This window comes from Nanorana parkeri, unplaced genomic scaffold, assembly GCF_000935625.1.
Source record: "Nanorana parkeri isolate BGI_ZX_2015 unplaced genomic scaffold, ASM93562v1 scaffold18, whole genome shotgun sequence".
Lineage (NCBI taxonomy): Eukaryota > Metazoa > Chordata > Amphibia > Anura > Dicroglossidae > Nanorana > Nanorana parkeri.
In genome coordinates, this window is record NW_017306286.1 from 1,310,778 (window position 1) to 1,323,406 (window position 12,629).

The 12,629-nt window shown below is 43.3% G+C and overlaps 1 protein-coding gene across 1 annotated transcript in view; it reads left to right on the forward strand.

Annotated features, from left to right (window-relative positions):
• ACACB (acetyl-CoA carboxylase beta) overlaps positions 1-12,629 on the forward strand; it is a 108,943-nt gene that overhangs the window by 42,944 nt on the left and 53,370 nt on the right. Inside the window, exons 4-11 of the mRNA XM_018560780.1 lie at positions 3,467-3,605; positions 3,809-3,918; positions 4,173-4,254; positions 5,901-5,999; positions 6,110-6,219; positions 8,488-8,598; positions 10,333-10,542; positions 10,849-11,019. Coding sequence (XP_018416282.1) covers positions 3,467-3,605; positions 3,809-3,918; positions 4,173-4,254; positions 5,901-5,999; positions 6,110-6,219; positions 8,488-8,598; positions 10,333-10,542; positions 10,849-11,019 — 1,032 coding nt within the window. The remainder of the gene's footprint in view (positions 1-3,466; positions 3,606-3,808; positions 3,919-4,172; positions 4,255-5,900; positions 6,000-6,109; positions 6,220-8,487; positions 8,599-10,332; positions 10,543-10,848; positions 11,020-12,629) is intronic.

A 12,629-nucleotide genomic window follows, 5' to 3' on the forward strand; every position in this document is an offset into this window, starting at 1 on the left:
ATAACATTATGACCACCCTCCTAATATTGAATAGGTCCCCCTTTTCCTGGCCCATTGAAGCATGGACTCCACTAGACTTCTGAAGGTATGCTGTGATATCTGGCACCAAGCCATCAGTAGCAAGTCCTTTAAAGGAGAACTATGAGGTGAGTGCTTTTCACTCACCTCATAGTTCTAGCCGACCTGTGACAATGAAACTGTCACAGGTTGGCTCAGTAGATCGGGAGGTGAGCGAACACATACCGTGACAGGGGGAGCGCAGAGAGCCGTGACAGGGGGAGGGGCTGGATTCCCCTCTCCCCGCTCCGATCTGCCAGCGCTGACTGGCGGAACGGACGGGGGAGGGGGCGGGTACAGCTGGCTCTGCCTCTAGATAGGCAGAGTCAGCTGTCACTCACGCAGCTGGGCGGATCCCGTCATCTACGTCGGGATCCGCTGCGGCGTCTCAGTATACCGCGAGCTGTAGCTCGCGGTATACGGAGCTTAGGGTAACGGGAGGACGCTAGTTTGTGTCCTCCCATTACCCTAAGGAGAACTATGGGGAAAAACACTGACCCCATAGTTCTCCTTTAAGTCCTGTAAGTTGTGAGGTGGGGCCTCCATTGATCAGACTTGTCTTTCCAGCATATCTCACAGATTCTCGATTGGATTTAGATCTGGAGAATTTGGAGGCCAAGTCAACACCTGAAACCTGTTGTTGTGTTCCTCAAACCATTTTTGAACCATTTTGGGAGTGTGTCAGGGCGCATTATCCTGCTGATAGAGGCCACTGCCATCAGGGAATACCGTTTTAATGAAGGGGTGTACTTGGACAGCAACAATGTTTAGGTAGGTGGTATGTGTCAAAGTAACATCCACATGAATGGCAGGACCCAAGGTTTCCCAGCAGAACATTGCCCAAAGCATCACACTCAGTGATCATAATGTTATGGCTGACCCGTGTATAGCCAGAAATGGACACCACTGTCACAGCATATCGCTAGAGAGAATCACCACTACTCAGAAGCTTCAGTTACCTGTGTCACATCTATTCTCTCCTAAATGAGCATCAGTCTATTGGTGTTCTGCTTTCAATAACACCCCTGTCCAACCTGCAGAGCATTGCTAATGCAATGCAATTGAAACTGTCTTAAGGGCCCATTCACACCACATCCAGATCATCACCAGACCAGATTGTTTCTGGACGCAAAATGCATCCTAATGTATCCCTATGCTATTTCTGGTCTCTATTCGCACCAAATTTGGTCCAGAAAATGGTGTGAACCTGCCCTAAATGTCAACTACTAGCTTATTTCTTGTGTGTCAGAGATTTTTCTGCAAGTTTAGGCCCTCTTCACACCTCGCTGTTCTGTTAACAGTGTGTTAATGATTTGTGTTGCGGCCCCTGCATTGTGTTAATGCAGATTAAGGTGTGCATGTTAATGCAACACGTAGGTGTAAAACCATCCTTACTCTAAAGTAGTTTTTCCCAACTGTAGTCTTCAATTATTCCTAATAAGTTATCTATTAATGTAACCTTGTGCTCTGTCCACTTGAAGCAAATAACGCATAGGCCGTACAACAGCAACCGTGAAGTGTCTGTTTTTATATTCACCATGTCCCCTAATCTCCCAAATATCCTGTTGGAGTCTCTTGAACGTTTTATAAAAATAACAGTGTAGTTGCATAGGGTGAGCATGTGACAGCACAGAGGCGTGGAGATAGGTCAGTTAGGTGCTAAGAGTTTAAACACTGGAAGGAATGCTCCATATGAGGCCAGATGTACTGGTTTTTTGGGGGGGGGTTTTAACTCCAGTGACCATTTATTATTTCTTGGGAATGCAGTGAAGAGATCTTATTAGTGCTTCCTGTAGGTAGAATGCAAATTTACTCTAAGGATTGTCCTTGGCAGGAACATCCAAAGTAATCCAAGTATATCTAAAACCCAAACTTTTGATTCATTTTGAATAGAGTTGGTTAAAGGCTAAAACTATTGTCAGTTTGTTGCCATCTGCGTCTCCTTAGAGAGATTTCCCTTCACTTACTGTCCTGTTGACTTAACAGGAAGTGAGAGGATATTGTTCCAATGTGAGGGAAATCTTCTTTTAGACAGTGTCGTGAGAACAGGTGATCCCATTGAGATTTCCTCTCTATTCCTGTTCTGTTGGCAACTCAAAATGTTGGATTTACCCCAATTATCTTTCCTTGTGACACTGGTAATCAGGGCAACTAGAGAGAATGAAGTTCCCTAATGGCGACACAGCAAAAAAAAACCTTACCACCCTATCCAAATATAAGTAAAAGCTTTGCCTTTAGTTATACTTTAATTGATTACTGCCAGAGAATAAACAATTTAGTTTCAATGTACATAAATAAATGTCTGGTACCAAAGTGGTTGAAACCAAGATCAGATCTTGGTATAGATTTTTTTTTTTTCAGCAGACTGTTGGCATAGACACACAAGTAATGGGGCAGCAGCAGAGCCACCCGATTACTTGTATGGTTCTGAAGAACATGTCCCCCTACATTACTGCTGTCCCACGTGCTGGCCCTGGACTGGCACGGCAGTAGTTCTTGGGTGGCCGGAGGGAGATCAGCACAGCTCCGCTTTCTGATATCCTCTCTGATTATTGAAACCAGAAGCGATGAGGATTTCAGCACTTCTTGTTTTAACCTGTAATTTCTCTGCCTGCTGTACCGGAAAAGAAACTGATGAAGCATGATCTGTGCTTCATCAGCTTCTTTGGGGTCCATAAGTAACATCTATGGAGTCTAACAGATCCTTTATGTCTCCATAAAGAGGACTTCTCTTCTGTGCTGTCACATAGGGTGCTTGTTAGTACCCTATGTGATAGCAATAAAGTTAAGTGTAAAAAATATTGATTTGATAAACATTTGCTCAAATATCATGCAGCATAAAAAATTGCACCTAGCATAATTTTTATTCTACAGGACCTCTGCTTTCAGAAAATATGTAATTGTTTGGGGGTTGTATGCAGTTTTCTAGCCAAAATCTCTGATTTTAACATATGCTCGAAAAATTAAAACATTGCTTCAGTAGCGGAGTGGACCTGGTGATGTCTGCATTCTGTGACCCTTTTGTAAGACTTTCTTGGCTTTTTGGCCTTTCATATTTGTAGGGGAATAGCAACTTTCACAACTAAAGGGAGGCTCTCCCACTGTGACCTTTCATAAGTATCAGTACACCCACCAATTTGTTGGCTCTGCTGAGTGCAAAAGAACTGAACCATTAAAGTGTATTGTGTAAGGCAGAGGTAGGCAAACTTCAGCCCTCCATCAGTGGTAAAACTACAAATCCCATTAGGCATTGCAAGACTTTGACAGCCGCAGGCCTGGTTCCCGAAGGTAATGCATGATGGGATTTGTAGTTCCACCACAGCTGGCGGGCCAGAGTTTGCCTACCCCTGGAGCAAGGTAACAATGTACTGTATTCAAAATATCTAAACATGTAACATGTCATTCACAGGTACTTATTGCAAATAATGGCATTGCAGCAGTCAAGTGTATGCGCTCTATTAGGAGATGGTCATATGAAATGTTTCGGAATGAGCGAGCAATTCGGTTCGTGGTTATGGTTACCCCAGAGGATCTCAAAGCTAATGCAGGTATGTACTGGAGCGTGGAAATACTTTAGCGGGGTCATGATGTGTTGATGTAAAGGAAGAACTGAACAAAAATCTACAAATATGATATACTTCACTTTGTCTGTTTGTCCACCTTCCGTGTTCTTACTGAAAGTTTAGGGGAAAGTTGCGCCAGATTTTGAAGTACATTAACAAAGCCTGTTCTTCACGTTTCTTATATTTAGAGTATATCAAAATGGCGGATCACTATGTGCCAGTCCCAGGAGGAGCGAATAATAATAACTATGCCAATGTGGAGTTGATTGTTGACATTGCCAAAAGAATTCCGGTTCAGGTAAAGTGTGCTAAGAATTTATATAAAACTTACCTCTACTTATTTCACTTTGGTGTTTTGATAAAGTAGAGGCTTCTTGTTGTTGCTTTTACAAATCATTATTTTTATGTGATAAAGAGTTGCCATTGTAATTTAGAAAAGGAATTGCCTACATAAAAAAGCATAGTTTACTGTCATTAGGAATTCCTCACAATAGCTTAGTAGATACAGCTGTATTAAGTATTTGCTCTGACCTATGTTTTCCTATATTATAGGCTGTGTGGGCTGGCTGGGGCCATGCCTCAGAAAATCCCAAACTTCCAGAACTGCTACAGAAACAAAACATTGCATTCATGGGTAATGTCACCTAATCAAAGAATAGTACCTTAATGCAGAACATTCAGCCCTATTTCATATTGGATTGATACGAGTAGAGCGTAATATTTAATTCAAAATAAAGCACAGAGCGCTTCGACATGTGCAGAATTGTTTTTAATAGAAAAACCTCAAATGATAAAACCATACTCTCAAACAATGACAGAAAACGAGCATATTCTCTTAAATTTGGAGGGGGAGTGATTTGTTATAACATAGAGCATGGAGCGCAGATTCGTCAACTGGCTTCCCCGCCTCACGGTACCTCATGTACTTAAACGGCTAATGCGCTTCTGTGACACACCCCCTTCATCAGAGCCACCAATGGGGAGCCAACCTCGAGTTTGGTAATAGTGTGATTGCGACTCGCTATCGTTGGCTCATACAGCACCAACAATATAAGTATCAACAGTATATCTGCTTATACTGTTGGTGCTGTATGAGCAGGGGGAATCCAGAAGGTGAAACATTCTATAATATGAGCCAACGATGGCAAGTCGCAATCACACTATTACCTAACTCGAGGTAGGCTCCCCGTTGGTGGTTCTGATGAAGAGGGCGTGCATGGAATACAGGACTTAGGAGAAAATCTGTTATCCAGCTGTCACAAGCGCCGAGAACTCATCATCGCTTTTTAATATTTAATTTCGAGTAAGATAAAGGTACAACATAGTCCAAAGTAGGCTATACACACAGCAAATTTCAGCTGTTCTTAGTGCGGCGGGTGCTACTGAATAGTGCTGGAGGGGGTCTCAGCGGTGGGTGCTCCTGATAGTGCTAGGGGGAGGGTGTTTTGTGGTGGATCCAGTGGGACGCTGTCAGCTGCTCTGCCTGGTTCCGCCCCGCCCACTGACGTCACTGGTTGCCAGGAGCTCAGCGGTACACCAGCCAGAGCATCCTGCTCAGCTCCCTGGCAACTTATGAAGTCGGTGAGCTGGACAGGAAGCTGGACAGAGCGGCACAGGTTGATAAGAGCTCTTAGCAACATGGGACACTATGGCTGCCCTTCCGCCTCCCCCCCACACTTGCTGCCCCCCTGATGAGATGCCACCTGAGGCAACCGCCTCAGGCTGCCTCTTTAAAGAGACGGCCCTGCGTGTATATTCGGCTTAAGACTGGATTCACACTGTTCTGTGTACATGCAGGGTGCTTGGTAACAGACATGCGTAGAAGTTAATGGGCCCATTTAATTTCCATTTCCCTTTCACACTCGATGTAAACAAGTGCCGTAGAAAAGAATACGTTTTGCTGCATGAACGTATAAATAAAGTTTATTCTAAACAAACAAGTTTCTTTAAGTTACTAAAAGTATTGTTGATATGTCTGTTTTAATCCCTTGCCATTTTATTTTTTGCAGCTTCAATAGCTGCTAATATAACTGTTCTCCTATATAAGACAACCAGAATGTTTTTGTACACCTTGCAGTAGAACTGTAAACGTTTTAAACTGGTTAGGATTAGAATCTGTATAAAGATATATTGCTGTCTTCTGGACTGCAAGTAAAGGAAAAGCTCCTTTGTGGGAACACATACAGCATGTTACTAATAACCCGACAGATGTTCTAACTCTTTTCTCGAAAAAATGTTTATTTTATTAATTTCTTAATTTGACATGTTTTTGTTTTTTAGGACCTCCAAGTCAAGCAATGTGGGCATTAGGAGACAAAGTGGCCTCAACTATTGTTGCTCAAACTGTAGGAATCCCAACCTTGTCGTGGAGTGGAGATGGTATGATTTTTGTTGTTTTCTAGTGCTGCCAAGATTCTTTGTACGATCTGTTTATGTAATGCTACTTTTCTGTTCTGCACTTTTTCTGATCATTATTTTTTGTGCTGTAGGTCTAGTTCTTGAATGTAGCACAGAAGACAAACAGCAGCAAAGTATGATCTGTGTTCCCCCTGATGTGTATGATCGCGGTTGTGTGAAAGACGTGGATGAAGCTCTGGAGGTAAAGATTGCAAAAAATCTGATGTGAGCTGAATTATTCTGCTGGGGGTCATACTTGTTTGACAATCTGCTTGTGTGCTGGCATAAAGCATACAGTATTTATATTCATGTCACAACAATATGCTTTGCATATTAAAAGTGCACCTGTTCTGAATGGCCAAAGTTAGGGATTGGGGGGTATGGAATGGTGGCCAGCATGGTGGTTAGAGTGGGGGGAGGGCTTGGGGTGGTTGCAGATGCAGTGGTGAGAGTGAGGGTTGATGGAGGTCAGGTGTGGTGATGACTGGGGGTAGTGTGCAGGTATGGTCATGGTGGGCGGATGGGGGTCAGTTGCGGTTGTAAGAAGGGGTGGTGGTAAGCGCATGGGGGAGCTCAGATGCAAGCGTGAAAGTGAGGGGCTAGCATGCACAAGTGTAGTGGTGAGTGCAAGGAGGCAGGATAGGAGGTGAGGCACTGGGGGTGGGAGCAAAGAGGAGTTGCACAGGCATGGAGGTAAGCGGAGGTTGCAAGCTTGGTGTTAAAAAAAGAGTGGGGAATTAAATGGGGGGTGTGTGCAGTCACAGTTGTGAGACCAGGGGTGGGGGTGAAATAATGTGGACAGTTGGCATCGAGGTTGACACTGAGTGTATTTCACTCATCCCATAGTTCTTCATTATCAGCTTCATACACAGTGTAGCCCATTCTACGTATGCACATATACACATGCGTGCATGCATTCATACAAACCAATAAGAACACATACATATGTATAATAGCAAATTTAGCTCATTCTTTTCTTATGTTTGCTTAAACTCTTTGTTGATTAGTCTTCATAATTTAGTGAAGTGGTATACAAGAGTGAGAGTTTTACAGTTACATAAACACAAATATGAAGGACAGAAAGCTGTGTGCAGTACTAAGCAGATTAATAAAATAAAGTTAAGTGGACTGTATAAAACTGGTAGTAACATATAAACCTTTATGTATTTTGATCTCAGTGTTGGGTAAGTGTTCTCTTTTTGGCATGCTTGTATAAAAGAGAAAAAGCATTCTTTCCTGGCAAACGATCAACTGATATACAGTCTGCCAAGAACTTTGCATAGTTTCCAGCTAAAGGATGGCTCTAGTGCTATAATATGAGTGACAACTAACTCCAATAGTCTGCCTAACACTGATTAAATTTGTTGGGTCCATGCTGCTTTAAAATATCAACTGTTTTTTTGTTATGTCTCTTGTGGACTCAGGAGAGAGTATTTGGCACGTTAGTAGGCCCCTCCTATCGCAGTCATAACCAGCCTGTTGGGACTATTAATGTGGAACTCTTGGCAAAAAAACCTAGAACCTAAGTTTTACACCCAACATGTTTGTCCTGCTATATTCAACATCCTTCTCTACTCTGAAGTCACAATGCTCATTTGCTGGATGACTGGTGAAGCTCTGCTTCTTGTGCCCAATCCTTTACCTGTACAATGAAGGAGCAGCAGGGAATTGACGAGCTCACCCTGGTGCTCACACCTCCTCCGGTTCAGTGTTGGGCTGAGAAGCACTTTCCAAAGCAATAGAACCCTGACCAGCTTCCGATGTCCATGTGCTGAAGGTTGCAGGAAAGTGATATCAAAACCGTAGCTATTTTTTCTGGTTGTATGTAAAAAATACCTTGATTTTTTTTTTTTTTTTTTTATGAACACATAACTAAATTAAATCATGGTTTTTTTTATCACTGCCAGATCAGTTCAGCTTTAAAGCAAACCTTTCCTGAGAGACACATGGGAATATCATGGCCAATCCTCTACGGAAGGACCTAGTAGCCTAGTGGCTACACTGACCAGCTGGGTTCAGTGAGATCTGAGTCACTGACCTGGAACAAGTATGAAAATCTATAATGTCAGCAAGAGGGTAAACATGACAGCCAGGCAGCTGGCATGTGCCGAATGAAAATGATGGATTATGCCTGGTCTATTGTGCTGGAAAAGGCACCATTCCAGAGCTGACAGTCCATTTGTCTATTTATAAATTGGTGAAATCCATTAGGAAAATAGTAATGATAATAATCTGGTGACAAAAAGCACTGAAATACCTGGCAAGGCTTTTTATAAATAGGAGTAAGGGTGAATTATTCCCATTTATTGGGCACAATAAAAAAACAAAACGATTTTATATTTTTCTATTTATTTGTATGTATTATGTTACTTTTGTGATTGTCATTTCACTGAATCTAATACTAATGTACGGTACTTTTTGTGTTTGTTTCAAGTAAAAAACATAACTATTTAACCTTACTGCTTTCCAGTCTGCAGAGAGAATTGGTTATCCAGTAATGATAAAGGCATCTGAGGGTGGAGGTGGCAAAGGCATTCGCATGGCAGAGCGGGCAGAGGATTTCCCAAATCTTTATAGACAGGTGAGAATTCTGATTTCTAGATGGCATGTAGCGCTTTAAGTTCTCAGTATTACAAACTATTATGCGTTTCCCCAGTCAGTTTAGAAAGGCTTCAAAGATAAGGTGTCTTCTGCTGTGGAGGCACACAGACAAGTGATTGGCCTGTTCTGATAAACAAGAAAATACAACTTCACAGGGACACTAAAAAGAAGGACCTTTAAATGTGGAACATAAAGGTTTTTCTATACAGAAAAAATACCACTCTGTGAATGCTATTATTTCTGTATGGACTTGTCCCTCTGTTGTGTATAAACTGGCTGATGAAGCTGTTACCATATAGCACAATCAGAATGACCCGGGGTATCCATTTTTTATAGAAATCCTTTTTTAATTGCAATAAGTTGCAGCAGGGCTGTAGCTACCATGGGGTGAGTGAGGCACTCGCCTCAGGTGCAGCTGAGAGGGGGCGCAGCCAGGGCCAGCCTGGCTGCGCCCCCTTGCTCCTGTTGCCATGGCAAGCACAGGGCACCATGGCAACTGGGGCGCCAGGTTGCCAACACAAACAGCAAAAAGTTTTCCCAGCACACTCACCAGCCAGCATGCAAAAAAACTTGTCCCCCAGAGACGCACAAGGGATCCCGCACATCACAAGGCAGCTGAGACCCCCCTCTCTGTGCCTTTAAGGGAGGTTGGGCTTCCTCCTGACGAACCTGCACCCAATTTGATCTTTTGCCCCATGTGCTCCAAGATGGAGACTCTCATAGTTTAGAGTTAGGACCGCACTATCTGGAGGTGCCCTGGCGCGGCTGTGCGGCTTTCACATTTTCTACAGATGACGTGTATCTAAACCTCTGTTTTTAACCTTAGCGGTGAGAAAGTTTTTTTGCATGCTGGCTAGCGAGTGTGCTGGGAAAACTTTTTGCTGTTTGTACTGTATTAGGCCCTTCCATGTGCACCTTGCTGTAAAGCTGGTAACAAATTGATGAGTGCGCTTGCCATTTGTTTTGCCTAGGTTGCCAACACAGCCGCGCCATGGCAGGGAGAAGAGGGGCAGCACAGGCTCCAGTTTCTCCTCAGATGCCCGCTGCTCTCCCCTGCCTGTATTACAGGGGTCTGTTTACAATAAAAAGTAACAGTAACCCCTCCCCCACAAACACACTCATGCACACATATTATTAGACATGTGCAAAGACTAAAAATTTGTCTTGGACGAAATGAACAGAAACCAAAAAAATGGTTTCATTAGTTTCTTCAGACGAAACTAATTTTTATGCTATTTTGTATTTGTCCACCAGCGCATTCTGCACATGCGCGCCTGGAGGCGGGGCACATGACGTCACATGATGCAGTGCATCTGTGCGGCCTCGAGTGACATCACACGTCTGTTGGGGGGGGGCACAATTTTCTATTCTTGCCTCATGCGCAAAAGGAGCTCGCTACGGCTCTGAGTTGCAGCTCCTGGTAAGGGAGGTGATCCAATGGCGAGGTTGTAGATAACGAAAATGTTCCCTCGGGGACTGCCTTATTTTCTCTGAGCGAGGACCAATCGGGAAACCTCCTAGAAGTGAGAAAAGATAAACATGTGAGAAATTATGAGTGGTCCACCAGTGAAAGGATGGTCCACTCCCGGTGTAAACAATGAGTTACACACAATAGGCAGAAGGGGAAGGAAAGAGGAAGAAATCCTTTTTTTGGAATAGGCTGTTGTTCGATATCTTAACAGTGAATGCGTTTACGTCCATCTTCTTAATTCAGGTACAAACAGAGGTGCCCGGATCCCCTATCTTTGTGATGAAGCTAGCTCAACATGCAAGACACTTGGAGGTCCAAATCCTGGCAGATCAGTATGGAAATGCTGTGTCTCTCTTTGGACGTGACTGTTCCATACAGCGACGGCATCAAAAGATTATTGAAGAAGCGCCAGCCACTGTTGCTCCTCCATCTGTGTTTGAATACATGGAACAGGTTGGTAAGATCACCACATGCTTGCAGCTGCAATTATTTAAGGTGGCCATACGCAGAAAAACTTTATTTTTGTCCCTGTGAAAACTCTCAGAAACCTTTTATTATTGTGTACTGTATGTGACTTTAATGGTCAGCCAAAATATTGACATCCTCCTCTGAGTCCTAATTGTTAATATTTCCAAATTTTAGATGTATACATTCCCTAGATAGTAATTGCTCTTCATTTAGGTGTATGCATTACTTATATCTGAGCATCCTGTACTTTACTTATGTCATACCTAAAATGTAATTCTTTCCTGTTAACAGTGTGCTGTCCGCCTGGCTAAGATGGTAGGCTATGTCAGTGCTGGCACGGTGGAGTATCTTTACAGTGAGGATGGCAGCTTCCACTTTTTAGAACTGAACCCGAGACTTCAGGTGGAACATCCCTGCACTGAAATGATATGCGACGTTAACCTTCCTGCTGCTCAGTTACAGGTATGAAAAGATAGAAGGCAGTCTAGCGTCATTTCCTGAGTTAACATATACGCTAATTGAGATGAGAGTATTGTGACCACCTGAATATAATATATTATGTCATTTTCCTGTTGAATAATCATTTATAAGGTTATTTTTTACACAACCAAATGATAGAGATAAACCTGTTCATTAACATGGAATGCCTAATTCTGGTGCTATAGTGCTTCAGTTTTGTTTGCAGTTATTTTGGAATGCAGTATAAGGTTGCTAATTGCAAGCAGGTAACCCAGAATAGCTTGGAATTTGTTGGAAACTGATATATGTTTTAATAAAGCCCAACTGAACTTTAGTTTTAAATTCGCTACAAACATTACTGGTGCATCAAACCAAAATGTTTTCGTTGTGTTAGAGTTTTTTCTTTCCTAAAGCAGCTACAGCCTGAGTAGAAAAACCTGTTTCCTGCTAGTAACTGCAGAGTAGGACTCATGCTCTCTGTGGAAAAGCAGTGGGATCTCTTCACAGGTCTGAAATGCCACTGTACCTTTGCAGTCAGCAAAGCTCATACTACTTGCTGATTGGAGAGCTCTGGCTCTGACTCATTAGGAGGCATGTCAGACCTCTGCAGAGAGATCACGGCTTCCCCACGGAGAGCAAGGGTCCCATATGCAGAATGCTGGCAGGGAACACACTTTTCTACTTGGGCTCCTTTTTAAATGAAACAAATTGTAATGCCTTCAACATACTTTGTTCATGTACATGGAATACATTTAGCTGCTTTAAAATATAAGTTCAATTGGGCTTTAAGATTTTATTGTCCTACAGATATACGGCATCTTAAAAATATGGATCGTGTGACTGCCTGCTGTGCTATTGTATACAGCAGTATTGTATACAGCAGTGTTGCATGCATGCCAAATAAAGTTGTGAACCCAGCTGATGGTATACCTGGAACTGTGGGACCTTTAAGGAGAACTATGAGATGAGTGATTTCTCACCTCATAGTTCTAGCCGACCTGTGACAATGAGACTGTCACAGGTCGGCTCAGTAGATCGGGAGGTGAGCGAACAGATACCGGCGTTCGCTCACCTCTCGATCCTGTCACGGCTCTCTGCCGTGACAGGGGAGGGGCTGGATTCCCCGCTCTGATCCGCCAGCGCTGACTGGCGGAACGGACGGGGCGGGTACAGCTGGCTCTGCCTCTAGATAGGCAGAGCCAGCTGTCACTCACGCAGCTGGGCGGATCTCGACGTCGATGTCGGGATCCCCTCCGGCTGCGGCGTCTCAGTATACCGCGAGCTGTAGCTCACGGTATACTGAGCTTAGGGTAACGGGAGGACGCTAGTTTGTGTCCTCCCGTTACCCTAAGGAGAACTATGGGGGAAAGCCCTGACCCCATAGTTCTCCTTTTAAAGGGCCCATTACCGCTTTACTGTACAATATGCTTGTGTTTTAAAAAGAAACCAGGTAGCCCAGAAACAGGAATTAATGGTACAGTTTTCATCAATTCATTGGTTTGCAGTTTAGTAAAATGCAACATGCAACTTTTTTTCCCTCTGATTTTAAGAAAACTCATACTTTTCAAAAAGTTACAATGCATGTTTTAAGAAAAGTGTGGAACTGTGCTCTA